The sequence below is a fragment of the Oryctolagus cuniculus genome, chromosome 6 (assembly GCF_964237555.1).
Source record: "Oryctolagus cuniculus chromosome 6, mOryCun1.1, whole genome shotgun sequence".
Taxonomy (NCBI): Eukaryota; Metazoa; Chordata; class Mammalia; order Lagomorpha; family Leporidae; genus Oryctolagus; species Oryctolagus cuniculus.
Window position 1 is genome coordinate 168,471,161 of NC_091437.1, and position 25,881 is coordinate 168,497,041.

At 48.7% G+C, this 25,881-nt stretch overlaps 1 protein-coding gene across 9 annotated transcripts; it reads right to left on the reverse strand.

Moving 5' to 3' along the window:
- Positions 1 to 53: 53 nt before the first annotated feature.
- Positions 54 to 25,881, reverse strand: ZNF16 (zinc finger protein 16). 9 transcript variants are annotated; one of them, XM_070075698.1, is made up of 4 exons: positions 25,418 to 25,512; positions 22,613 to 22,777; positions 16,311 to 16,391; positions 54 to 4,760 (listed from the first exon to the last, which is right to left on the reverse strand). In XM_070075698.1, the coding sequence occupies exon 4, from the start codon at positions 4,724 to 4,726 to the stop codon at positions 2,951 to 2,953; it is 1,776 nt and encodes a 591-aa protein (XP_069931799.1). In that variant the 5' UTR covers positions 4,727 to 4,760; positions 16,311 to 16,391; positions 22,613 to 22,777; positions 25,418 to 25,512; the 3' UTR covers positions 54 to 2,950. The 9 variants fall into 9 exon arrangements, 6 of the variants coding, with proteins under 6 accessions (XP_069931799.1, XP_069931795.1, XP_069931800.1 ...); XR_011389378.1 differs by lacking the exons at positions 54 to 4,760; positions 16,311 to 16,391 and adding exons at positions 21,345 to 21,519; positions 21,603 to 21,684 and having other exon boundaries at positions 25,418 to 25,881; XM_070075694.1 differs by lacking the exon at positions 16,311 to 16,391.

Consider the following 25,881-nt stretch of genomic DNA (forward strand, 5'->3'; position numbering starts at 1 on the left):
ATATAAACAATTGGCAAAGCATTAAGGCTTATAAGTTATAGTATGTCAACACCTTTTAAAAAATCTTTAAAGATTTATTTATGTATTTGAAAGAATTATGGAGAGAGGGAGAGACAGAAAGAGCTCTTCTGTCTGCTGGTTCATCCTCAAATGGTGGCAAAGGCTGGAGGTGGGCTGATCTGAAGCCAGGACCCAGAAGTTTCACCTGGTCTCCCAGGTGGGTGGCTGGGGTCCAAGCACTTGGGCCCCAACTGCTGCTTTCACAGGCACATTAGCAGGAAGCTGGGTGAAGTAGAGCAGCTGGCACTCAAGCCAGTGTCCACATGGGATGCCAGCATTTCAGGTGGAGACTTTTAGTTGCTGTACCACAGCGTGGGCCCCTCCCTCTTTTTTAAAAATGAAAGGCAGAGGATCTTCCATGCATTGGCTCACTCGCCAATGGCTCCAACAGCCAGGGTTGGGCCAAGCCAAAGCCAGGAGCCTGGGACTCCACCTATGTTTCCCACGTGGATGCAGGGGCTGAAGGACTTGGGCCAGTCTTCTGTTGCAGCTTTCCTAGGTGCATTAGCAGGGAGCTGGATTAGAAGTGGTGTAGCTGGGATTTGAACTGGCCTGGATACGGGTTGTTAGAATCCCAAGTGGCAGCTTAACCCAGTGCACCACAATGCCTGCCTCAGCATTCACTTTATTTGATGACAGTACTGTGGTAGTGTTCTTAGGAAGCACATACTGAAGTTATCTGGGGTGAAGATGGATCCTGTCTGTAGCTTACTTTGTTGGGGAAAATGTCGGTGTCTACCTGCAGACAGGGAGGCAAGAGAAGACAATTACAGGTGTGGCAAAGTGTTAATTGGGGAATCTGAGTGAAAGGATATGGGTATTTTCCTTCATGAAACTATTTCAGGCTTTCCAGATTACAAAATGTAGGCCATAGTGGGTGTCTGTCATTTGTGATAGCCCGAAATGTCATGACACCTCCCCATTTTAGCAGCTCTCTATAGCCTTTCCACCATGGAAGCCACACTTGCTGCTAGCAGGGAAACAGGACTGGGTTCTAGGGCTCAGATCTATCTGAAGACTTGCATTGACCACAGGGCATCTGCTTGCAAGCCCAGGTCACAGCAAAGCAGTGGGGTTTTGTGAGATGGTTCTAAAATCTGTCATGGAAGCTTGGCCTGAGGTCTACTTCTCCTGCTCTCCTAGTGATTCTGTTGAGTGCAAACTCCAGTTCTTTTACTCTTCACAAAACTCAGCTGCAATAAAAACTCACTGGTTCTGCATCTCTCGCAAGGACTTCATGGGAAAGGAGGACTAGGGTCCTCTGTGACTACAGAACAGCCCATACAATCACCTTAGCAAAACACAAAACACACTTTGCACAAGCTGAGCCCTGGGGAAAATCTACACACACTTCGACTGCACAAGCTGTGCCCTGGGGAAATCTAGGCCATGAGCCACCTAAGATCACAGAGCTGCAGGTTAAGGCAGGGTCAGCAAGCTTCTCCTGCAGAGGCCAGAAAGCAAACACTCCAGTTTTAGGGGCCATGTGGTTTCTATTGCAACTGCTGAAGTCTATCCTGCAAAAGCCACTAGGTAGCTAAATAAATGGGCATGGCTGTGTGCCAAGAAAACTGTATTTACTAAAAGTCGTGTTGAGTCAGGATTGTTCCGTGGGTTGCAGTTTTTTTAACTGTCCTGTGACACTCCCAGGTTGATATCTCTGGGAGCCATGCGTTGCATCTGAGCTCAGCTCCCCCGTTCAGAGAGTAAGGGAACAGCTTTGGGAAACTGAGGATGGGGGTAGGGGAGCTGGGCAAGACACCAAGGAGGTGTAAGTGTGCAGTGATAAGTGCACGTGGGAAGAGGCAGCCTGGAAACTTGTGGGGCAGAAAATGCGCTGCCTCTGTGGCTCCTGCACCATGAGGAATGGAAGCTGGGAAAATGCCACAGGGAACTGTGCAGCAAAGAGGACCAGGGGGCCCAAGCCACATTAGAGCAGAGAGGAGGAGAAAGCTGACCTCAGACTACAGGTATGCACAAAGGCACACATGGCAGTGGGGGGCCTGGTGCCAAGTTATGGAATGAGAGGGGAAGGGATTGGGTTATCTTGGGAGGATGACACAAGAATCAAACCTGGGCCGGCGCCACGGCTCAATAGGCTAATCCTCCACCTAGCGGCGCCGGCACACCAGGTTCTAGTCCCGGTCGGGGTGCCGGATTCTTTCCCCGTTGCCCCTCTTCCAGGCCAGCTCTCTGCTGTGGCCAGGGAGTGCAGTGGAGGATGGCCCAAGTGCTTGGGCCCTGCACCCCATGGGAGACCAGGAGAAGCACCTGGCTCCTGCCTTTGGATCAGCGCGGTGCACCGGCCGTAGTGTGCCGGCCACAGCGGCCATTGGAGGGTGAACCAACGGCAAAAGGAAGACCTTTGTCTCCCTCTCTCTCTCTCACTGTCCACTCTGCCTGTCAAAAAAAAAAACAAAAAAAAACACAAAACAAAAAAACAAAACAAAACAAAAAACAAACCTGAAAAGCTATGGACTTGATCTTATATAAACAAAATGTTAATTATAGCCACTGAAAAGAACTCACCCCTTATGACCAGTTACTAAATAAAAGGATTACTTTGGTTATCAGAATCCAAATGTTACTTTACTTTTTTGGTAACTTTTGGTTGCAAAAATAAAAGCCTCCATTACATTTTCTCTCCTAACCGATGTCATTCTGCTCACACAGTGCAAAAACAGAGGTCACATGAAGCAGGAGCAATGGCAATGGGAAGGAGACCTGCACAGGATGATTCAGGGGAGGGCCCCAGGCTGTCTGGTCATCTGCGCACAGGGTGAAGAGCTCCTCAGGCCAGGCTTCAGGTCTGGGAAACAGCAGAGGCTGCGACAGTCAGGGGAGTCAGCGAGGAAACCAGGGGCGGTTTCACTCCCACCACCTCAGTGGGCTAATTCCTGGTATGGATCAACTGGTGTTTAATCAACTTTGACCGCTGGCTGAAGGCTTTCCCGCAAGTAGTGCAGTCGTAGGGTTTCACCCCAGTGTGAATCCTCTGATGCTGGATGAGGACTGAACGCTGGCTGAAGGCTTTCCCACACTCCGTGCATTTATAGGGCCTTTCGCCAGTGTGGATTATCTGATGTTGAATGAGGTGCGAGCTCTGGCTAAAGCCTTTGCCACATTCAACACACATGTAAGGTTTCTCCCCCGTGTGAACTTTCTGGTGGTGAATGAGGTTGGAGCTTCGGTTGAAGGCTTTACCGCACCGGTTACATTCATGGGGTTTCAACCCATTATGAATCCTCTGATGCTGAATGAGGGTTGAGCTCTGGCTGAAAGTCTTCCCACACTCTGTGCATTCATAGGGTTTCTCTCCCGTGTGGACTCGCTGGTGAAGAATGAGGTTGGAGCTGCGACCGAAGGTCTTCCCACACTCACGACACTCGTAGGGCTTGTCACCCGTGTGCACGCCCTGATGCTGAATGAGGGCTGAGCTGTGGCTGAAGGCTTTCCCACAGGTGCTACATGCATACGGCTTCTCTCCTGTGTGGATTATCCGGTGCTTTCTGAGAACAGAGCTGTAACTAAAGGCTTTTCCACACACATTGCATACGTGAGGTTTTTCTCCAGTGTGGATTCTGCGATGTTGAATGAGGCTGGAGCTCTGACTAAATGCTTTCCCACAGTCACTGCACTTATATGGTTTCTCTCCAGTGTGAACCCTGTGGTGCTTAATGAGGTTGGAGATACGACTGAATGGTTTGCCACAGTCATGACACTCGTAAGGTTTCTCTCCAGTGTGAATCCTCTGATGTTTCCTCAGGTGTGCACTCTGGCTAAAGGTCTTCCCACACTCACTACACTCAAAAGGCTTCTCCCCTGTGTGAATCCTGTGGTGTTTAATGAGGTTTGAACTCCGCCTGAAGGCCTTCCCACAGTCAGTGCACACATAAGGTTTCTCCCCCGAGTGGATTCTCTGGTGTTGAATGAGGTTTGAGCTCCGTCTAAAAGCCTTTCCACAGTCATTGCACTCGTAGGGCTTTTCGCTCATGTGAGACTTCTGGTGCTTCTTAAGGCTTGAGTTCTGGCTGAAGGCCTTCCCACAGTCAGTGCACACATGAGGCTTCTCACCACCATGGTGACTCTGATGCCTGGCTAGGTCTGTGTGCTCAGGGGAGGCTTTCCCACACGTGCTGCGCTGACCAGCTTTCTCTCTCATGCGAGACTGGCTGGAGTACTTCCCACATTCACTACACATCAAGGACTTCTCCCCAGTGTGGCCTGTCTGATGCTGAATAAGGTCAGGGTTTCTGCTGAAGGTTTCTCCACACTCATTACATATGAGGGGGCTTTCAGCTGTGGTGACCCCCTCGGGGCCAGGTAGGTCCATGCTGGGCTGGAGGCTCTGGCCACACAAATCTGGGTGCAGCCTTTCTTCTACAGGAACTCCCTGATGATAGGACCTCAGTTTTGGGCTCAGACTGAAGCTTCTGCCCAAACCACTGCAGTCCAGGTCTTTCCCCTCTAAGGAGCTTTTCAACAGAACTTTGGCTGGTGTGAAGTCCCCATCCTGGCACAAGGACTGCACCAGCCTCTCTCCTCCAGGGACTCCCCAGTCTCTTGCTAATGCATCATCACAGAGTTCTGCAAGCCCAGGTGACTGGGAGATATCGTCAGCACAGTTTTCTGACATTTCTACCTCTAATTCCAAATCCTCAGACATGTCTTCCTTCTGAACACACTCCTTCTTCTCAATCCTGGTGACATAATCGGAAACAATAAATACAAAGTAATGAGGGAACTGGAAAACTACGGAGTCTGCAGAGCTCACCTTCTGTGGAGGTGAGGGGAGCAAAATCCATCAGGGACGGCAGCCCTAGATCTTGGAGAGGGACCAGGGAGGGGCTGGGAGAGCGTCTAAGTGACGAGGCCACATGGGAGCCAACGGCAAGGAAGAAGTCTTGATGGATCCTCAGCCTGCACTCCCTGGGACTCCATGTCTCAGGAAACACACCTACAGTTTGCCCACTGGCTCTGGCCCAAACTCTGGGAGCCTCCTGACAGTTATACCTTGGAATGTGCCCCAATCCAGGGGCTTCCCACTCTGCCATCCCATGCAAAGAAAATACCACATCCTTCATGTTATGTTGTCCGGTATTTCCTCTTTTCTTCCCCATATTCAAGGTTTTAGCCTCTCAGGCCCACCTTCCATTCTATCCACACCAGCTAATGACGTTCAGACCTGGTCTTGGGATATGGCAGCGTGGAGACAGCCCACCCCCAGGATGCAGAGGAGTGTTTCTTCCAGAGAGGCATGGCTAGTTCTGATGACTGGCAGGCTGAGAATGGAATGGAGGCACTGCCCAGTTCCTCTGTGCAGCAGAGACCTGTGTGGAATGTCAGACTCTCACCCATTCCACAGAGGAGCCTTCAGAGACTGCTGTGTCTCACCAAGCCCCCCTACAACTCCTAAGCATGTCTGCTCGACTTCTGGCCCTGGTAGCAATGTGTAAGTGGCTGTGTCTTTCTGTGGGTAGAAATACATATAAGGGTCCTTGTGTCAGAGGACAGGTACTGACACTTTCATCTTTTCATGCCCCAAGAACAGGGACCCTGATACCTGGGTCCCTCACCCAAATGCAGATCTTGAATCTCTGCCTTTCATTCAAACTGAGAGATCCTGGGATACCTGCTGCCTGCATGCTGAGTGACTTCCCTCCTGCCACAGACAACCTGGTGACATGAGACCATGGCACTGCAATCACGCTCAGGCACTTCAACAGCCTCCTGTGGACTGCAGGCCCTGTTTCCCTAACAGGACAAATTATGCTCACCTTAAGGCCTACCCTGCACGGAGCATTTCCACACAGCCCTCCTGCTCCCTCCTTCTGGCCTATGTTCAAATGTGGCTCACTGCAGGTCTTCCCTGACTACTGTTTACAAATGCTAGCGTCCTTCACACTCCCTCACTTGACATTGACCCAGGGTTGCATACCCAGGGCTCAAAGGGTGTGAGTGAAGACCACCTCCTCCAGCCATCTTGCCCTTGGGCCTTTACCCTCGTCTCACTCCCTTCTCTCTGGGAGTTCCAGAATCTGCCTCCAGTCTGGAAGTGTCCACTCATGAGCAGCCAGCAGTGGCATCACTGTAAATGTGACCTGGGCACACACCTAGTCTTCAATCTCACAGGTGCAGCCAGCCCCATGCTTGGCACATCCACATCTCTTGGTGTGACAGTCTATGCTCTGGTCACTAATTCCTGTGGCATAAACATACTGAGCTGTGCTGCCTCCAGCTGGAACACCCCTCTGCACACTTCCCAACCCCCAGAGTCTGGAACCAGGCCTTGGCTCTGCTGGAACCGCACATGTTGCCCTGTGAGCACCCCTCATGGACATCTGGGACATGCGGTATCCACATGCTTCTGGGTTCCCAGGGGTAATGGAGCAAAGGGTTAAGAGGGTGCAGGGACAGGTAAGATCTGATGGGAGTTCTCAGCCCTGCCAGGGCTGGGGTGAGGTTTGCTGTGCCTTCCTTCCCCTGCCAAGGCTGACCAGGGTGCCCCTCGGCCTCTTCTGGCTGTGAACAGAAAAGGGACCAAGTCAGAGAAGGCTGAAGAAAGCTGTGCTCAGCCAGACGGGAGTCAGCAGGGCTTTCTGTGAGGTGTGAGGCGCCCAGGACATATCTGGGCTTGGTGGCCTCTATCATATTGTCTGGTATGCTTTTTTTTTTTTTAATCCTTAAAAACCATTCTTCTCTCTATCTCTCTCTCTCACTGTCCACTCTGCCTGTCAAAAAAAAAAAAAAAAAAAAAAAAACAACATTCTTAGCCTACCGGTTATTAAAAACAGCCTGCTGGCTAAATTTGGTGAGCCCTGATTGAGATAGGTTTCTGGTGTGGATCAGGAGATGGTTACAATAAAGAATTTTAGCCTGAGCCACTGTCTAGATGAGTCCTATTGAAACAGAAATCAAAAGTAAAAGTTAATTCCTTAAATTTGATGTAATTCTTTTTTGTATCATAAGAACTATAAGTCTTCAGAAAGGAAATGTAAAATCAGAAACATGGTTTCCGTCTAAGAAAATCTTTAAGCAGTCAGTAAAATTTGGGGTTTAGAAGCAAAGAAAACTCAGTTGCTTGCACTATGTTCACTGAACTCAGACATCCAACTGAAAAAAGGATTTTGCCTTTCTAGAACAAAATAAAACTATTAGTCCCTGTAGAAGAAACACCTTTATGGTTAAAACCTTTGATTGGTGGCTCCCAAGTATGGGGGCTGGTGCTGTGGTGCAATAGGTTAATCCTCCGCTTACAGCAACAGCATCACCATATGGGCACCAGTTCTAGTCCTGGCTGCTCCACTTCCCATCTAGCTCTCTGCTATGGCCTGGGAAAGCAGTAGAAGATGGTCCAAGCGCTTGGGCCCCTGCACCTGCGTAGGAGACCCAGAAGAAGCTCCTGGTTCCAGACTGGCTCAGCTCTGGCCGTTGCGGCCATTTGAGAGTAAACCAGTGGATGGAAGACCTTTCTCTGTCTCTGCCTCTCACTTGCTGTAACTCTCTCTCTCTCAAATAAATTAAAAGAAAAAAGAAAAAGGAACTAAGAGGTAAATGTAAACACCTCCTAGTTCCCTAAAAACAAAAACAAAAACACCGACAACACAACCCACATCTGACTCTGATGCATGAGCTGTTGCCAGCGGCACAGCAGAAACTTCATTCTGGGTTCAGTCACTGAGCCACCAGTCTTCCATCTCCTGCACTGACTACTGTCCTCATTTTAACAATTTACTGAGGTGAACCCACGTGACACAAAATTAGTCACTCTAAAACGATTCAGCAGCCTGTAGTACATGTACAATGCTGTACAGCTATCACTTTTACTCCTAAAACATTCCCCTTACTCCAGAGTAAGATCCTATACTCTCTAGGCAGTTTAACCCCACCTCTCCCATCCCCCATGCCCTGAAAACCACCAAGGTGCACTCTCTGGATTTATTCATTCCTGCATCTTTCTTTTTTTTATTTTATTATTTATTTATTTGACAGGTAGAGTTATAGACAGTGAGAGAGACAGACAGAAAGGTCTTCATTTCATTGGTTCACTCCCCAAATGGCCACTATGGCTGGCGCTGCACCAATCCAAAGCCAGTAGCCAGGTGCCTTTCCTGGTCTCCCATGGGGTGCAGGGCCCAAGCACCTGGGCCATCCTCCACTGCTCTCCCGGGCCACAGCAGAGAGCTGGCCTGGAAGAGGGGCGACTCTCCTCTAGCCCGCGACTAGAACCCGGCACTCACATGGGATGCGGAGGACTAACCACATGGGCCACAGCGCCGGCCCCATGCCTGCATCTTTCATAAATGGTCTCATATGTCCTTCTGTGGGTGGCTCCACTTGGCACGTTTTGGAGGTTTGTCCACAGTGCAGCCGGTACCAGTACTTCACTTCTTTCTATGGCTGACTCACACTCATTGCATGTCTATTCTATAATTTACCCACCAAACTTCCATCCACAAGGTGCATCTGAGCTAGCTGCACCTTTCCGCTACTGTGCACAGAGCTAAGAATTTGATGTGCAAACACAGATGCTCCTCAGCTTCTGGCCTTAATGTGCTGATAAACTAATCACAAGCTAAAAATATCCAAAGTCAGAAATCATGTAATACACCTAACCTGTTGACCACACAGCTTAGCAATGTAGTGCCCTGAAGAACCTGGTGTTTCCCATGCTATGAAGATGTGGATCAGCAAGAGCTGCAAGTCACTTTGGGTACCAGCATCAGAACAGATGATCATCTGCATAGTGCTAGCTCAGCCAAAGAGCAAAAGTGAACATTCACAGTGTGCTTTTTACTGAATGCTCACTGCCTTTTCAGCATCATAACATTGAAAAAGCATCAGCTGAACCACCGCGAGGTAGGGTACTTGTTCTGAGTACCTGTCAGTTCTTCTGACTGTGTATCCAAATGCTGGGTCACATGGTAATGCTGTGGTTTAAACATCTGAGAAACAGCCAACTTGTTTCCAATGCTGCCTGTGCCATTTTACATTTCCAGCAGCAGTGTGCAAGAGTTCCAACGGCTCACATCCTTGCAAAGCTTTTGTTTTTCTGCTTGCAGATATGTTAGGAGGTTTGAAATGGTAAATCGTTTGGGTTTTGATTTGCATTCCTCTAATGAACTGTTAAGCAAAATCCCATTTGCTTGTCACCTGTATATGTTCTTTGAGGAAATGCTCATACAAGTCGTTTACCTATTTTAATGTATTTTAAATTAAAAAAAATTATTTGAAAAGCAGAGTTACAGAGAGAGGACACACACATAGACACACACACACACAAAATCTTCCATCCACTAGTTCACTCCCCAGATAGTCGCAATGGCTGGAGCTGAGCTGATCTGAAGCCAGAAGCCAGGAGCTTCCTCTGAGTCTCCCACATGAGTGCAGAAGCCCAAGCACTTGGGCCATCTTCTACTGCTTTCCCAGGGCATAGCAGAGAGCTGGATCAGAAGAGGAGCCTCCGGAACTAGAATCGGTGCCCATATGGGATGCCGGTGCTTCTGGCCAGGGCTTTAACCCACTGCGCTACAGTGCTGGCCCTATAACATTTTTTAAAATTCTGATGAAGTCCAATTATCAATTTTTTTAAAGATATATTCATTTATTTGAAAGGCAGAGCCACAGCGAGGCAGAGGGAGGGAGGAAGGGAGAGAGAGAGAGAGAGAGAAGTGGGGGAAGAGGGAAAGGGGGAGGGGGAGAGAGAGAACGAATCTTCCATCTGCTGGTCCACTCCCCCAGATGGCTGCAATGGTCAGAGCTGCGCCGATCCAAAGCCAGGAGCCAGGAACTTCCTCTGGGCTTTTCATGTGGGTGCAGGGGCCCAAAGACTTGGGCCATCTTCTACTGCTTTCCAAGGCCATAGCAGAGATCTGGATCAGAGGTGGAGCAGCTGGGACTCCAACAGGCGCCCATACGGGATGCCACCACTGCAGGTGGCAGCTCCAACCACCACGCCACAGTGCCGGCCCCCAGTTATCAACTTTGAGGCTTGTGTTTTTCATACCATATCTATGAATCCATTGGCAAATAAGGTCACAAAGACATACCTCGTATTTCCTTCTAAGAGTTCTTATATTTAGGTCATTGATCCATTTTGTGTTACTTTTTATAAGTAGCCTAAGGTAGAAGTCCTCGCTGAAAGGTCTTGGCACTCTTACTGAAAACCAATTCACCAGATGTATGGGTTTGCTACGGAACTCTCTCTTACACTGTTTCGTTTATGCCAGTATCAAATTGATCTGATTATTCTAGCTTTGTCTTAGGTTTTGAGACTGGACTGTGTGAGTCTTCCATCTTTGTTCTTCTTTGCGAGTGTTCAGGTTAGTTGAAGCCCCATGTAATTATATATGAATTTGAGGATCGAGTTTTCCATTTTTTTTTTTTTTTGACAGGCAGAGTGGACAGTGAAAGAGAGAGAGAGACAGAGAGAAAGGTCTTCCTTTGCTGTTGGTTCACCCTCCAATGGCCGCCATGGCTGGCGCGCTGCAGCCGGTGCACTGCTCCTATCCGAAGGCAGGAGCTTCTCCTGGTCTCCCATGGGGTGCAAGGCCCAAGCACTTGGGCCATCCTCCACTGCCTTCCCGGGCCACAGCAGAGAGCTGGCCTGGAAGAGGGGCAACCGGGATAGAATCCGGCGCCCTGACTGGGACTAGAACCCGGTGTGCCGGCACCGCAAGGCGGAGGATTAGCCTACTGAGCCGCAGCGCCGGCCGAGTTTTCCATTTCTATAAAAATAGCTATTAAAGTCTGGGGAGTAATTCCACTGAATTTCCAGATGACTTTGGGTGTTTCTGACATTATTAAATCTCTTGGGGTGAACATCTGGTCTAGTATTAATATGCCCATGGGGTGCCTGGGATCAAGCAATTTCTGGCCAGATACATGAACACCTTGGGAGGCACCACGTGATGGTTCCAGCAGTTGGGTCCCTGCCTCCCAGGTGGGAAACCTGGACTGTGTTCCCAGCCATTTAGGCAGCTGGAGAGTGAAACAGCAGATATGAGCCGTCTCTCAAACACTTTTATTTACAACTTTGAGTAAACAAGTCTTCTAATTCCTCCTAGGTTATTTCCCCCTATTGATTCTATTGTGAATATAATAGCTTTCTTAATTTCCATTTTAGATTTTCATTGCTGGTATATACAAACACAACTGACTGTGTGTTACCTATACTCTACTATGCTGAATTCATTTATAAGTTCTAGATGGTTTTTGTGGCATCTTTAGTTAATTTTCTATATAGGGACTATGTTTTATGAAAAGTGGTTTCACACCTTTATTTCCAGTTTGGATGCTTTTTACTTCTTTTGCTTGCTTCACTGCTCCAGCTAGAACTTTGAGTATAACGTTGAACAACAGTGGTAAACACAGGACCATTAGGGGGTTTCAGAAAGTTTATGGTGGGGGTAGGGGGCAGTGTTGTGGAGCAGCAGGTTAAGTTGCTGCCTGTGATGCCGGCATCCCTCATGAGCACTGGCTGTAGTCCCAGATGCTTGCTTCTGATCCAGCTCCCTAATGGGCCTGGGAAGGATAGTGGAAAATGGCCCAAGTGCATGGGTCCCTGCTACTCACATGGGAAACCTAGATGGGGTTCCAGGCTCCTGGTTTCGGCCTGCCCCAGCCCCTGGCTGTTATGGCCATTTGGGGAGTGAACCAGTGGATGCAAGACCTTGTCTTTCCTTCTCCCTGCCTTTTAAACTTATCAATCTTAAACAGAACAAAACTGGGGCCAGCACTGTGGTGTATTGAATTAAGCCATCGTCTGCAATGCCATCATCCCATATAGGCATGAGCTCGAGTCCCAGCTGCTCCACTTCTGATCCAGCTCCCTGCTTATGGCCTAGGAAGAGCAGCCAAAGATGGCCCAAGTGTTAGGGCCCCTGTACCCACATGGGAGACCCAGAAGCAGCTCCTGGTTCCTGGCTTCAGCCTGGTCCATTCCTGGCTGTTGTGGCCATTTTGGGAGTGAACCAGTGGATGGAAATTCTCTCTCTCTCTATGTAACTCTTTCAAATAAATACCTAACTCTTAAGAAAAAAAAATTCATGGGAAAATAGAATTCAAAGATGTGACTTTTCCATGAACGTTTTGAAATTCCCTTGTACCTGTTTTTTTTTTTTTTTTCCTAATTTCAGAGAAGTTTATAGCCTTTCACAATTTAGTATGATGTTGTGGACTTTTCATAAATACCTTTTATGATATTGAAAATGTTCCCATCTATTAGAATTTTTTGGAGTGTTTTAAAAAACATCAAGGACTGGTGCTGTGGCGTATACCATCTGCAGCGCTGGCTTCCCACATGGGCACCAGTTCAAGTCCCAGCTGTTCTACTGATCCAGCTTCCTGCTAATGCACCTGAGAAAGCAGCAGTAGATGGCCCAAGTGCTTGGGCCCCTGAATCCACGTTGAGAGACCTGGAAGAAGTTCCTGGCTCCTGGCTTCAGCCTGACCCAGCCCTGACTGTTGTGGACATTTAGGGAGTGAACTAGCGAATCAAAGACCTTTCTCTCTCTAACTCTGCTTTTCAAATAAATAGAATAAATCCTAAAAAAAGACACCATCAAAGTGTTATATTTGTGTCATATGCTTTTTCCTGCATAAATTGAAATAATCATGAGTTTTCTCCTTTGTTCTAGCAAACATGATCAATTACATTTATTGGGTTTCTTATATTGAACCCTTTTTAAATTCCTGAGTTAAATCCTACTTGGTCACAGATTCTAATACTTTTGTTGATGCACAGTTGGGCTCAGCGTGCCATTATTTTGTTCAGTTTCCATCTCTGGACATAAGGGATATTAGCTTATAGTTTTCTTGTGATGTCCTTATTTGGCTTTGGTATCAGGGTAAGGAAGAGTTTGAGAAAGTTTGCTATTAATTCATTAAATGCTGGTAGGATTCATTCTAGTCATAAACTTTCCTGATGGGAGTTTTTATTACTGATTCAATCTCTGTTATTGGCCTGTTCAATCTTCTGCCTATTCCTGAGTCAGTTTTGCTAATTTGCCTTTTTTTTTTTTTTTTTTTTTTTTGGACAGGCAGAGTTAGACAGTGAGAGAGAGACAGACAGAAAGGTCTTCCTTTTTCCGTTGGTTTACCCCCCAAGTGGCTGCTACGGCCAGCGCCCTGCACCGATCTGAAGCCAGAAGACAGGTGTTTCCTCCTGGTCTCCCATGCGGGTACAGGGCCCAAGCACTTGGGCCATCCTCCACTGCCTTCCCGGGTCACAGCAGAGAGCTGGAATGGAAGAGGAGCAACCGGGACAGAATCCAGTGCCCTAACCAGGACTAGACCCTGGAGTACCGGCACCGCAGGTGGAGGATTAGCCTAGTGAGCCGCAGTGCCAGCCCTTTTTTTTTTTTTTTTTTTTAAAGATTTATTTTATTTATTTGAAAGACTGAGTTACAGAGAGGAAGGGGGGGGGGGGGAGGAGAGTTCTTCCATCCACTGGTTCACTCCCCAGATGGCTGTAATGGCCAGCGCTGCGCGGATCCAAAGGCAGGAGCCGGGAGTTCCTTCGGGTCTCCCATGTGGGTGCAGGGGCCCAAGCACTTGGGCCATCTTCTACTGCTTTCCCAGGCCACAGCAGAGAGCTGGATCGGAAAAGGAGCAGCCGCGACTAAAACTGGCACCCATATGGGATTCTGGCGCTTTAGAGCCAGGGCTTTAACCTACTACACCACAGTGCCAGCCCCTGCTAATTTGTTTCTATAGTTTATCCCTTTCATTCATCTTATCTAACTTGTTATTTTCCTCTTATTTTTTGTAATGTGAATAATAATGTTCCCTTATTTCTGATTCTAGTTATTTGTATCATCTTTTTGGTGAAGTTAACTAATGACTTGTCAATTTCATCAATGTTTTTCCAAAAAAAATTTATTTTTTTCAAAAAACATCTTTTACCTCCATTTTTCAAAAAATATTTATTCATTTGAGAGGCAGAATTAGAAAGGGAGACACACAGAGAGAGGTTCCCCCATCTACTGGCTCACTCCTCAAACAACCGCAATAGCCAGAGCTGGGTCTATCTGAAGCCAGAAGCCAGGAGCTTCTTCCAGGTCTCCCATGTGGGTGCAGGGGCCCAAGCACTTGAGTCATCTTCTACTGCTTTCCCAGGCCACAGCAGGGAGCTGGACTGGAAGCGGAGCAGCCAGGCTGCAAACTGGTGCCCATGTGGTATACCAGCAACACAGATGGCACACTCACCTGCTACACCACAATACTGGCCCCAAAAAAACAATTTTCACTTTTTGGAGTCTTTCATTTTGCAATTCTGTTTCTCTGACCTCTGCTCTAGCCTTCTTTCTGCTAGCTTTTGTTTAGTTTGGTCTTTTTGTAGTCCCCTAAGAAGTAAAGTGAGTCAATCTTTCTTCCTTTTTAAGGAAGGCCTTTGCTGCCTTTGGTATGGCACTTGATGTGCTCCATAGTTTCGGAATGTTGTGTTTTCACTCTTAGTGCCTGCAGGTATCCTTTAATTTTCCTCACAATTTCTTCTTTACCCAAATGCTAGCTTTCTCTCTACATATTTATAAATTTTCCCATTTTCCTGCTGTTACTGGTTGGAGAAAACACTTTGTATGACTCCAAACTTTTAAAATTTATCAAGGCTTCATTTGTGGGCTGGCATATGGTATACACTTAAGAATAGGTATCTGCTCTTTGGGGCAGAGTATTTTATATATTTATTAGTTTGGGCTTCAAAACAAAATATCTTAGGGTAATTTATAAATAACAGAGCACAGTCTTGCAAGGTGGGAATATCAGGTGCATCAGATCCCTGTCTGATGTGGGCTTGTTCTGCACGGATAGCACCTTCTGCGTCCCCTCACATGGGAGAAGGCAGGAGCATGCCCTCAGGCCTCTTCTGTCAGGGTACAAATCCCATGAACCTAGTCACTCTGCCTCTCAATACAGACACATTGGGGATCAACTTTCCAGGTGTTTTTTGAAGGGACACTTCACTCAGGCCAAAGCACATCTACTAGGTCTACCTCGTTCATGGTGATGCTGATCATCTTACTATCATGTCGACATTCTATCCACTTTTGGAAGTGTGGGGTCTACCTCATGTATTTTGGGACTTTTTGGTTTACATTTTTAAGTGCTATACCCCTGCCTCCCATTTAAAGCTTTATTTATTTGGAAGGCAGTGAGCGAGACAGAGAGAGGGAGATATCTTAATCTACTGGCTCTCTCCCTCAAATGGCTGCAATGGTCAGGGATGGCATAGGCAGGAGCTAGGAGTCTAGAAATGCATCCAGGTCTTCCTTGTGAGCAGCAGGGGCCCAAGTACTTGGGCCATCATCTGCTGCCTTCTCAATTTAGCTGAAAGCTGGATCAGAGGAGCAACTGGAACCTGAGCTGGCACTCTGATGAGGGATGCAGGCAGGAAGTAGTGGCTTGATCTGCTGTGCCACAGGCTAGCCTGTGTTGTATCTTTTTGACAAATCGACCTTTTAAAAAGCCAACATATAACCTGCCTTATGTCTTCTGAAGTTTTCAACATATTTTCTCTGATATTAGTATAGTCACTCAGCTATCTTTAGGTTATTACTTTTTTTTTTTTTAAACAGGCAGAGTTAGACAGTGAGAGAGAGAGAGAGAGACAGAGAGAGAGAGAAAAGTCTTCCTTTTTTTTCCATTGGTTTACCCCCCAAATGGCCACTATGGCCGGCATGCTGCGCTGATCCAAAGCCAGGAGCCAGGTGCTTCCTCCTGGTCTCCTATGTGGGTGCAGGGCTCAAGCACTTGGGCCATCCTCCACTGCACTCCCAGGCCACAGCAGAGAGCTGGACAGGAAGAGGAGCTACCAGGACAGAATCCGGCGCCCGGACTGGGACTAGAACCCGGGGTGCCAGTGCCACATGCGGAGGATTAGCCAAGTGAGCCACGGCGCCAGCCAGGTTATTACTTTTTAAAGATGTATTTATTTGAAAGACAGAATTAGATAGAGGCAGAGAGAGAAGTGTTCCATCCGCTGGTTCATTCCCCAAATGGCCACAACGGCCAGGAGCCAGGAGCTTCTTCTGGGTCTCCCACGTGGGTGCAGGAGCCCAAGCACTCAGGCCATCTTCCACTGCTTTCCCAGGCCATAGCAGAGAGCTGGATCAGAAGTGGAGTAGCTGGAACTTGAACCAGCGCCCACATGGGATGCCAGCATTGCAGACTGGGGCTTTAACCCACCGTGCCACAGCACTGGACCCTTGGTTATTATTTGCATAGAATATTTTCACTTTAAACTTACTCACGTTTTTGAATTTGAAGTAAATCCACTGTAGACGGTATATAGTTGGACATCATTTTCTTATCCATTCTGTTAGTATCTGCCTCTGAATGGAAAGTTTAATTCATTTGCATTTAAAGTAGTAACGGAAAAGGAAGGATTTCTACAATTTGCAGAAATTTGCAATTTGTTTTTGGTACAACTTTCACTTTCTTGTTCAATTTCTTTCTTTTTTTTTTTTTTTTATTTGAAAGGCAGATTTAGAGAGAGTGAGAGTGAGAGAAAGGTCTTCTATCTGCTGGTTCACTCCCCAAATGGCCACAATGGCTGGAACTGAGCCAATCTGAAGCCAGGAGCCAGGAGCTTCTTCTGGGTCTCCCATGTGGGTGCAGGGGCCTAAGCACTTGGGACATCTTCTACTGCTTTTCCAGGTACATTAGCAGGTAGCTGAATCATAAGTGAAGCAGCTGGGACTAGAACTGATGCCCATATGTGATGCCTACCCTGCAGGTGGTGGCTTTACCCACTACTCCACAGTACTCTCCCCTGCTGTCTCCTGTCCAGCTTAGTCTGTGTGTGTGTGTGTATGTGTGTGTGCCATTTCGATTGTCTCTTTACCTATTGTGTGTACACTTTTTAAGTATTTTCTTACTCATTACCATGAATATCCTCAAACAACTGAAGCCAACTTAGCTTTTATACTACACAAAACTCTGCTCCTATTCAGCTGTTACCCTTTGTGTTGTTGTCATGGCAAACTAAATCTTTATATATTGTGGGCTCCAAAACATAAGATTTATTGTTTTTTATGCATTTGTCTTTCATATGGGAAATAAAAAGTGGGCTTACAGTAACACTTTTTTTTTTTAAAAAAAGATTTATTTTATTTGAAAGTCAGTTACAGAGAGAGGGAGAAGCAGAGATCTTCTGTTCACGGATTCACTCCCCAGATGGCCTCAACAGCCAGGGCTGGGCCAGGCTGCAGTCAGAAGCTTCATGTGAAGTCCCCACATGAGTGCAGGGGCCCAAACAACCTGGGCCATCTTCCACTACTTCTCCCAGGCCATTAGCAGGTAGCTGGATTAGAAGTGGAGCAGCTTCCTGGGACCCAGGAAGCCAGTATCACAGGCAGTGGTCCTACCTGCTGTGCCACACTGGCTCCCAACACTAAGTTTTTACACTTACCTATGTAGCTGACCTCTGCTGGAGGTCTTTGTTTCTTCATACGGCTTTGCATCTCTGTCTGCTGTTCTTCCATGCCCACCTTTAAGCATCTTGTCAGCACTTCTTGTAGGGAAGGGGTACTGGTAACAAACTTCCAATTTTTGTTCATCTGGGAATGTCCTAATTTCTCATTCTGTAGTTAAAGGTTGCTGGATATAGAATTCTTGTTTGACAGGCTTTTTCCTCTAGTATTTTAAATGTCATCTTACTGCCTTCTGAACTTCATCTTGTCTGATGGAAAATGGCTGTTAATTTTATTGAGGACCCTTGTAGGACATGAGTCCTTTCTCAGTTTTAAAACTGTCAACAATTTTATTGTAACAAGACTCTGTGGATATCTAAATGTATCCTACTCAGACTTTATTGGCTTTCTTGGATATGTAGATTCATGTTTCATTAAGCTTTGGAACTTTTGGGCCATTATTTTTAAAATATTTATTTATTTGAAAAAGTGACACAGAGAGGGAGAGACACAGAGATCTTCCACCTTCGAGTTCACTTCCCAAATGACTGCAACAGCCAGGTCGAGGTTAGGCTGAGGCCAGGAGCCTGGAACGCCATCCAGTTTTCCCACATGGGTGGCAAGGGCCCAAGCACTTGGGCTATCTTCTGCTTCATTTTTGGCCCTTAACAAAGTACTTACTTGAGAGCCAGAGTTCCCATCTGTTGGCTCACTCTCTGCATTCCTGGAATGGCTCGGGAACTTGGGAGTGAAATCCAGGTCTCCCACACGTGTGGCAGGAACTCAGTCACTTGAAGCCACCATCACTGCTGCCCAGGGTCTGCCCTAGCAGAGGGCTCGCACCAGGAGCCAGAGTGGGCATCCAGCCCAGACAACTCGGAAGTGGGACATGCGAGTCTGAAGCCACCATCACTGCTGCCCAGGGTCTGCCCTAGCAGAGGGCTCGCACCAGGAGCCAGAGTGGGCATCCAGCCCAGACAACTCGGAAGTGGGACATGCGAGTCTGAAGCCACCATCACTGCTGCCCAGGGTCTGCCCTAGCAGAGGGCTCGCACCAGGAGCCAGAGTGGGCATCCAGCCCAGACAACTCGGAAGTGGGACATGCGAGTCTGGGTTGGCATCTTAATCACAGGCCCCATTATTTTTCATGTTTTTTGTTGTTGTTGTTTGTTTGTTTGTTTGTTTTGTACCACAGTCTCTATTCTTTCCCTGTTTGGATTCAGAAAATACCCAAGTTGATCTGCCTAAAGGTGTTCCCCAGGTCTGTTAAATTCTATCCACTATTCTTAGATCTTTGTTCTATTTGTTCCTGAGACCTGCTAAGTTCAACTATCTCATCTTAAATTTGCTGATTCCTCTGTCTGCTAAAATCTACTGTGGAAACTTTTCATGTCATTTTATTTTACTTTTTAGTTCCACAGTTTCTATTTAGTTCCTTCAAAAATTTATTTGGGGGCTGACATTGTGGCACAGTGGGTTGGGCCTCCATTTGGAATGCTGGCATCCCATCTGAGCAACGGTTCAAGTCCTGCCTGCTCAGCTTCTGATCCAGCTCCCTGCTGATGCACCTGGGAAGGCAGTGAAAGATGGCCCCAGTGCTTGGACCCCTGCTACTCACGTGTGAGACCGGATGGAATTTCAGGTTCCTGGCTGTTGTGCCATTTAGGGAGTAAACCATCAGATGGAAGCTCTTCTTCCTCTCTTTCTAACTCTGCCTTTCAAATATATAAATATTTTTTAAAAAAATTTTGTTTTCAGGGCTGGCACTGTGGTATAGCAGGTAAAGCTGCCACCTGGAACACTGGCATTTCATATGGGCGCTGGTTCGTGTCCCGGCTGCTCCACTTCTGATCCAACTCCCTACTAATGAACTGGGAAAAGTAGAAGATGGTTCAAATGTTTCCACCCCTGCCACCCTGGCTCCTGACGTCTGTCTGGCCCAGTCCTGGCCATTGTGACCATCTGAGCAGTAAATGCAGCAGATGGAATATCTCTCTGTCTCACCCTCTCTCTCTGTAACTCTGCCTTCCAAATAATAAATATTTTAAAAAACTGTTCATTTTAAAGGCAGAGAATCAAATTTTTCACCTGCTTATTCACTCCCCCAAATGCCTAAATGCAGTACCTTTTATGTATGTCTATCGCTTTTGCAGATACAGTTGGAAAATTGAGCAGATGACTGCAGCCTTCAAAGATTAAGAAAAGGAAACCCTATAGGAGGAGGAAACTCTTATTTCCAGTTACCATATGATATTCAAGTGTCCAGTTTTTAACAACAACAAAAACAAAATCTAGAAAATATGGCCCAGAAAAGGGGGCTAGGGAGGCAGAGAAGTATTAGCAACCAGGAAGATGAACAAGTTGATAATAGCAATAAAGAGATAACAAATTATAAAAAGGAACCAAGATTGGTTCCTGACCAGCACAATAAAGCAAATACCACAATAAACTCAGTCAAATCCATCTTTTGGTTCCCCAATGCAATAAAAGGTACACTTATAACCTTAATTTAAAAATGCTTTATTGTTAAAAATGCTAGTGACCCTCTGTGCCTTGAGCAAGCCACAGTCTTTATTGGTGGAGGGTTCTGCCTAATGCTAAAGGCTGCTGACCGACCAGGGTGGTCGTCACTAAAGGCTATTAGGCGAGAATGAAGTTCGCCGCACAGACTGACTCTCTCTCACAACAGGTTCTCTGCTGCATGAGACGTTCTTTTCCCACAGAACTTCTTTCACAATTGGAGTCAATCTTCTCAAACCCTGCCACTGCTTTCACAAGCTAATTCCTTTTATGTCATTTCAGTAATGCTCAAAGCAGCTTCGCTAGAAGTAGGTTCCATCTCAAGAGATTACTTTCTTTGCCTATCCTTAGGAAGCAATTTCTCATCCTGCCCTAACAAGGGAGCCAACCTGTCCTTGGAAGCTGGGTGCTCTCATGTGGATGTGGTTTGCACCCTGAGCCTTGGTCCTTAGGGTGCTCGTACCTTTTAAAAGTGGGGTTCAGGGAGAGATCCTTAGTTCCTTGTGGAGTGTGGCTCTCAGAAGAGATGAAGATATTTCTCACATGATTCTGGTTAGTTCTCCCAAGAATTAGCTGTTATAAAATCCTGAGCCTGACCTGAATCCCTGTTTGGCTCCATTTCAAGATCTGATCATGTATCTCCACATGCGCTCTGCCCTGATGTGATACAAAAAGGGGCTCTCATCAAAGTGTGCACACACTGTTTGGACTTCTAGCATCTAAAACTGTGACCTAATGAAATCTTTTTTTTTTTTTTTAACACAAAGGTTAAGATGTCACTTGGGATGCCTGCATCCCAGAGCAGAGTGCCTAGGTTCACGTTCTAACTCTGTTCCCAATTTCAGTTTCCTGTTAATGCAGACCCTGGCAGGCAGCAGGTAATGGCTCAAATAGTTGGGTCCCTTTCAACCCACGTGGGAGACCCAGGTTGACTTCTAGGCTCCTGGACTCAGCCTGGCCCAGCCCTGGCTGTTGTGGGCATCTGGGGCACGAACTAACAGATGAAAGGTATCTTTCAAATAAAACAAAACAAAAAAAATTTTTTTTTCTTTTAAAGTTACCTAGCCTCAGGGATTTTGTTATAGTGACAGAAAACAAATCCAATGTGTAACCGGTGGCCCCACAATGTTTTTGTGTCTACCTACTTTTCTGCTCTAAGTTCTGAGTTAGACAAAGAAGATATAAGCATCCTGCACCAATCCTTCAGGTAGCCCTGACCAGGTAAGAACACACACACATTCTGAGTAAGATCTGATCTGCTCCTCTGCAACCAGGGAACACAGGCTGTTTGCTTCACGAATACCACTGAGACAGATGGACGCTAGGAAGTAGGCAAGCAAAAACACCACAAACTTTTCCTATCACCTTTAGGTTGTATTTTTCTTGATTCAACGCTTTCTTGGTTGCTGTAAACTTCTGATAATCATTTCCAACGGTTGACTCGGAGTTTCTGCTTGGTTTCTTGGAGGTTTATGTGGAAGCACAGATGCCTGGAGCTGCCTACTCCATCAACTTGCTCCACAGTGGTCTTTAAAACAAGAGTTATCATCAGCCTTTGTTCCTGAGCAAATGTGGTGGATTCTCCGATCATTCTCTGCTCAAGATACTCACAAGGGCCCCTGGCCATCTGTTTAACACCTGCCTCCGCTCATGCTGGTCACATCTGTTTCTCAGGTCCACTTCTGGGTGCTCTCTTTCTTTTTAAAAAATATTTATTCATTTGTTTGAAAGGCAGAGTTAAAAGACAGATGGGGCGGGGTAAGAGGGGGTGAGAGAGGGAGAGAGAGGGGAAGGGAGAGAAAGAGAAATGATCTTCCATCTGCTGGTTCACTCCCCAAAGGGCTGCAACAGCTGGAACTGGGCCAGCTGAAGCCAACTCCACATGGACAGGGCCCAGGCACTCAGGCCATCCTCTGCTGCTCTCCCAGGCACAAAAGCCGGGAGATAAATGGGAAGTGGAGCAGCCAGGACTTGAACCAGCACTCATGTGCGATGCTGGCATCACAGCCTACACAACAAGCTGGCCCCCTATTTTTGGGTCCTTTCTCGTGTTTCTTACTCTCTGCCTGCCCTCCACTTCCACTTCTCCATTTAGAATCTGTTCTGTTCAGCACACACATGACTGCCTTGAACCATCTCTGCCCACAAACAGTCGGACTAGGGTGTCCTCTTGTAAAACAGCCACTGCCTGATTCAAGCGAGGGAAGCTAACATCAAGTAACCACTGCTGAAAGATCCAAACAGGAGAGTTGGTGAGGAGTCTTTTCAACGGATTGTCTAGAAGGGTTCTGAGCAGAATGCCCATGTGAACACAGCTGGAAGGGACCAGGTCAAGGTCTGGACTAAAGCAGAGTCCTGAGAGCAGGGTGCTGCCACCAACTCGGCAGCTTTGCAGCTTTGTGGGACAAAGCGAAGGACCCTAGTGGTCATCACGTAACAGCTCTCTGTGTCTAGCAGGGAAGTTGCAGTGTCCTGCTCAGCCACAGGGCCAGGCCAAGAGCAGCCCCTTGAGTCCATGAAGCAGGCCCCCACCTCCCTACCCTCAGGATGATACAGATGTCTCAGGGTAGGCACAGGATAACATGGACATCATTTTCCCAGAGGGGAACCATTCCCAGTACCTGGCTGCCGATGGGAAGGGTGAACGGCTGTCAGCTCAGCACTGCTGCAGAAAGGGCCATAGACAGCAGGAGCGTCTGGCACACAGGCCTGGGGGGTGGTCCTGGAGCAGAGGTCTTCATCACTGCCTCCTTGGGGCAAACTCTGAAGCTGGGTGTGGCTGGGCCCTGGAGACCAGCAAGGATATGGGTAAGCATACAGAGGAGTTAGCTCCAAGGACCCATCTCCCCGTCAGGCACCTCCCCAGCCAGAAGCTGGCAAGAACCTGGTATTGCCAGGTCTCGGGGGTTAATGCTGCATTCCCTGATCCTGGACCCAAGGAGAGGGAAAGTCAGCCTTGGAGACAGAGGCTCCTGAGTCCCAGCTGCAGCACAGAGAGGCAAGATGCTGACCCCAAGGCAGAGTGAGCTCATGGTGTCCAGCAAGCATCGCCCTGAAGGGCCCAGCCCCTAGAGCCTGCACCCTGCTGTGGGCTACCACTCTCACTCCTCATTCCTGACACAGGGCCCTGAAGCTGGTCACAGACCCACCCTCTGCAGGGAAACAACTCCAAAGGTCGAGCAACCCAGGTAGCCTGTGCTGTAGAAACACACATGGTCATCATGTGCTCATTCTTGCCCATCTCCCTCATCAATTCTGTCTGAACTGCATCCTCTTGGGATGTCCTTCTATGGTACCAGCTTCTCTCTCCAAGCCTCTCATCTCCCTCTCCTTTTTGAGGCCCCAGTATTTGTTTCTGCACCTACACCAACTTCCTTGATGATTCCGTCCAGTCTGGAGGCATTAGTATTCCTTATTCTGTAAAGAGCCCCAAGTCTGGGCTCATTCCCGCTCACCACTCTGAGCAGGAGATGGAGGCACAGACGGGCTCCCTGTGAGGACTGATGGATTCTCCCCGTCCTGCCCAGAGGCCCACTGGGGTATGGGGCTTGACTCTCAGCCCTCTCTCATGCTGCATGGGCCACCAGGTACTGCTGACTCTTCACTTTCATGGGTAAAGACAAGGCAGGAAATGCTTGGAAAAAGCAACAGTAGAAAAAGCCTGACTACCTGTGGTCTAGCTTCCCCTCTTGAACACGTTCCCTGAATACCCACTGTAAAGTCTGTTCTAGGGAGAAGCACAGGACACAGCACTGACTACTGGCCTCACGGAGCTCACGGGGGAGACAGAGCACACCAAATACGTTACTGAATTTGGGCAAGTGCTCTAAGCAGAGGCAGCAGAAGACTGGGGTGCAGGTGGGGCTATTTCAACTAGGGCAATCACTGAGAAGGGGGCGGCATCCAGCGGGGTGGGGGTAGGTGCTGCGTGCAGTCTGTGACACGGAGGCTCTGCTGCAGAGGCCTCTTAGGGCTGCACGTGCGGGCGGCACTCAGAGGGTGCCACCTCCGGGCGAGGAGCGGCATGCCGATCCAGGGGCTCTCCTGTTCCTTTCTGCCTTGCCTGGGAGGGAGGCTCCGAGGCGGCAGCAGCGTTGTCTGCTGCAGGCAGAGTGTGGTCGTGGGTATGTGGGGAGGGGCTGCGGTGTGGTTGCTCGGAAGGGTGAGAGGAAGCCGAGAGCCAAGGTGATGGTGAGCATCACCCGCGGGTTTCCCGGAGAAGAAAGAGGGGCTGCAGGGCGAGACCACGAGGACCCTACGTGTTCTGGGTGACAGGCACAGAGTAGAGACCAAGCTCTTGGGAGAAGGGCAGGAAGTAAGGATAGCACGTAAAGGGCTGGTCCCTGGGGATGGTGGCCTTGGCCGCCTGACAAACCCTACAGATTAGTCCGTGCACACATGTGTACTTGACTTTGTTACAAACTGAACCAAACGATGCTTCTTTACACAATGTTTTTCTCACCTCACTTTATGAGGGATCCTGCTCGCGAGAACAGACTTAATCTGTGGAAGACGGAACATCCCACCACTACAGGTCTCATCGCAAGCCTAGAAACCTGTGGATACGCCAGCTACGCAAGAGCGACTTCGCAGAAGACATGATTATGGTCATGGATTACCCTGGTGGCCTGGTTTGATCACAGGAGCCCTGCCGGGCCGAGAAGCATCTGAGAGGAAGACCCCCCCCCCCCCCCCCCCCCCCAGTGCACAGGCACAAGAACCTCTCAAGGGCCGCTAGGGCTGGCGATAACCCAGGAAATGAGGAAAGCCGACTCTCCCAGCTAACGGATCAGCCCGAGGCGGCGGAGACTAACAGCTGAAGCCCTGGCCATCCGCCCCCACGACAGAAACCCACAGGCAGGGCCGCGGCCAGTCCCCTGGCTTCCACTCCCGCGGGGGAGGAGGCGGCCGTGTTCCTTGCCTCCAGAGCTCCTGCGCCATCCTGCCGGGAAGCCACCACTATTGGGCCCCGGGCAGGGCACCGATTGGGAGCGAAACCCTCACCCCTCCCCGAGCTCTGCGCATCTGGCGTCACACTGACGTCACACCGAAATCCTGCAGCCGCTTCCTCCAGCCCGATCTGCCCCCATCGCCTCACGAGCTCCCGTGACGGCCCTGCCAGGCAGGGACGCCGCCGGCCTCCGGGCCCCAAGTCCCGACTCGGCCCACCACGGCACACCCCTTAGGAGGGCTGCCCCCCGAGACACCTCCCCGGAGGCCGCCCTCCGCAGAATCGGCTCCCCACGGAGGCCCGCCAGCCGCGGCCCCGCCCGCCCGGCGCTCGCACAACTCCTAGCACAGCAGCCCCACCTCCGCCTGGGGTCGGCACCTGGCCGCCCGCTCCGTGGAGCCCGAGGACCCCACAGGTCCCCGCGCCGCGGGCATCAGGGGCACCCAGAGGCGCAGTCCGAAGCGTGGACCCTCACCTGCACTCAGGGTCGCGCAGCGAGAAAGCGGATCTGCAGGGCGACTGACCCCCGCACGTCCCGCCCCACTTCCGGCCGTGGCCCCGCCCCGTCGGAGCAGCGCAGTCGCTCTAGGTGGCGGGAGGACTGGGCGACTCGATGGTTCTGGCACTCGGCTCCCGGAGCCTGGGAAGGTCAAGTGAACTCTTAGAAATTCGCAGAATTGGGAGATTGCCGCTTGATAAAGACGTGAGAACACACATGGTAGAAGTGAGTCAGTCAAAAATGTTTTCTTGTCATCATTCTCTGAACAATGCACTATACCAACTATTTAGACTGCATTTATGTATTTTTAAAAAGATTTATATATTTCCTTGAAAGGCAGAGAGAGTCTTCCATCCTCTGGTTCACTCCTTAAATGGCCACAACAGCTGGAGCTGAGCCGATCCGAAGCCAGGAGCTTCTTCTGGGTCTCCCACGTGGGT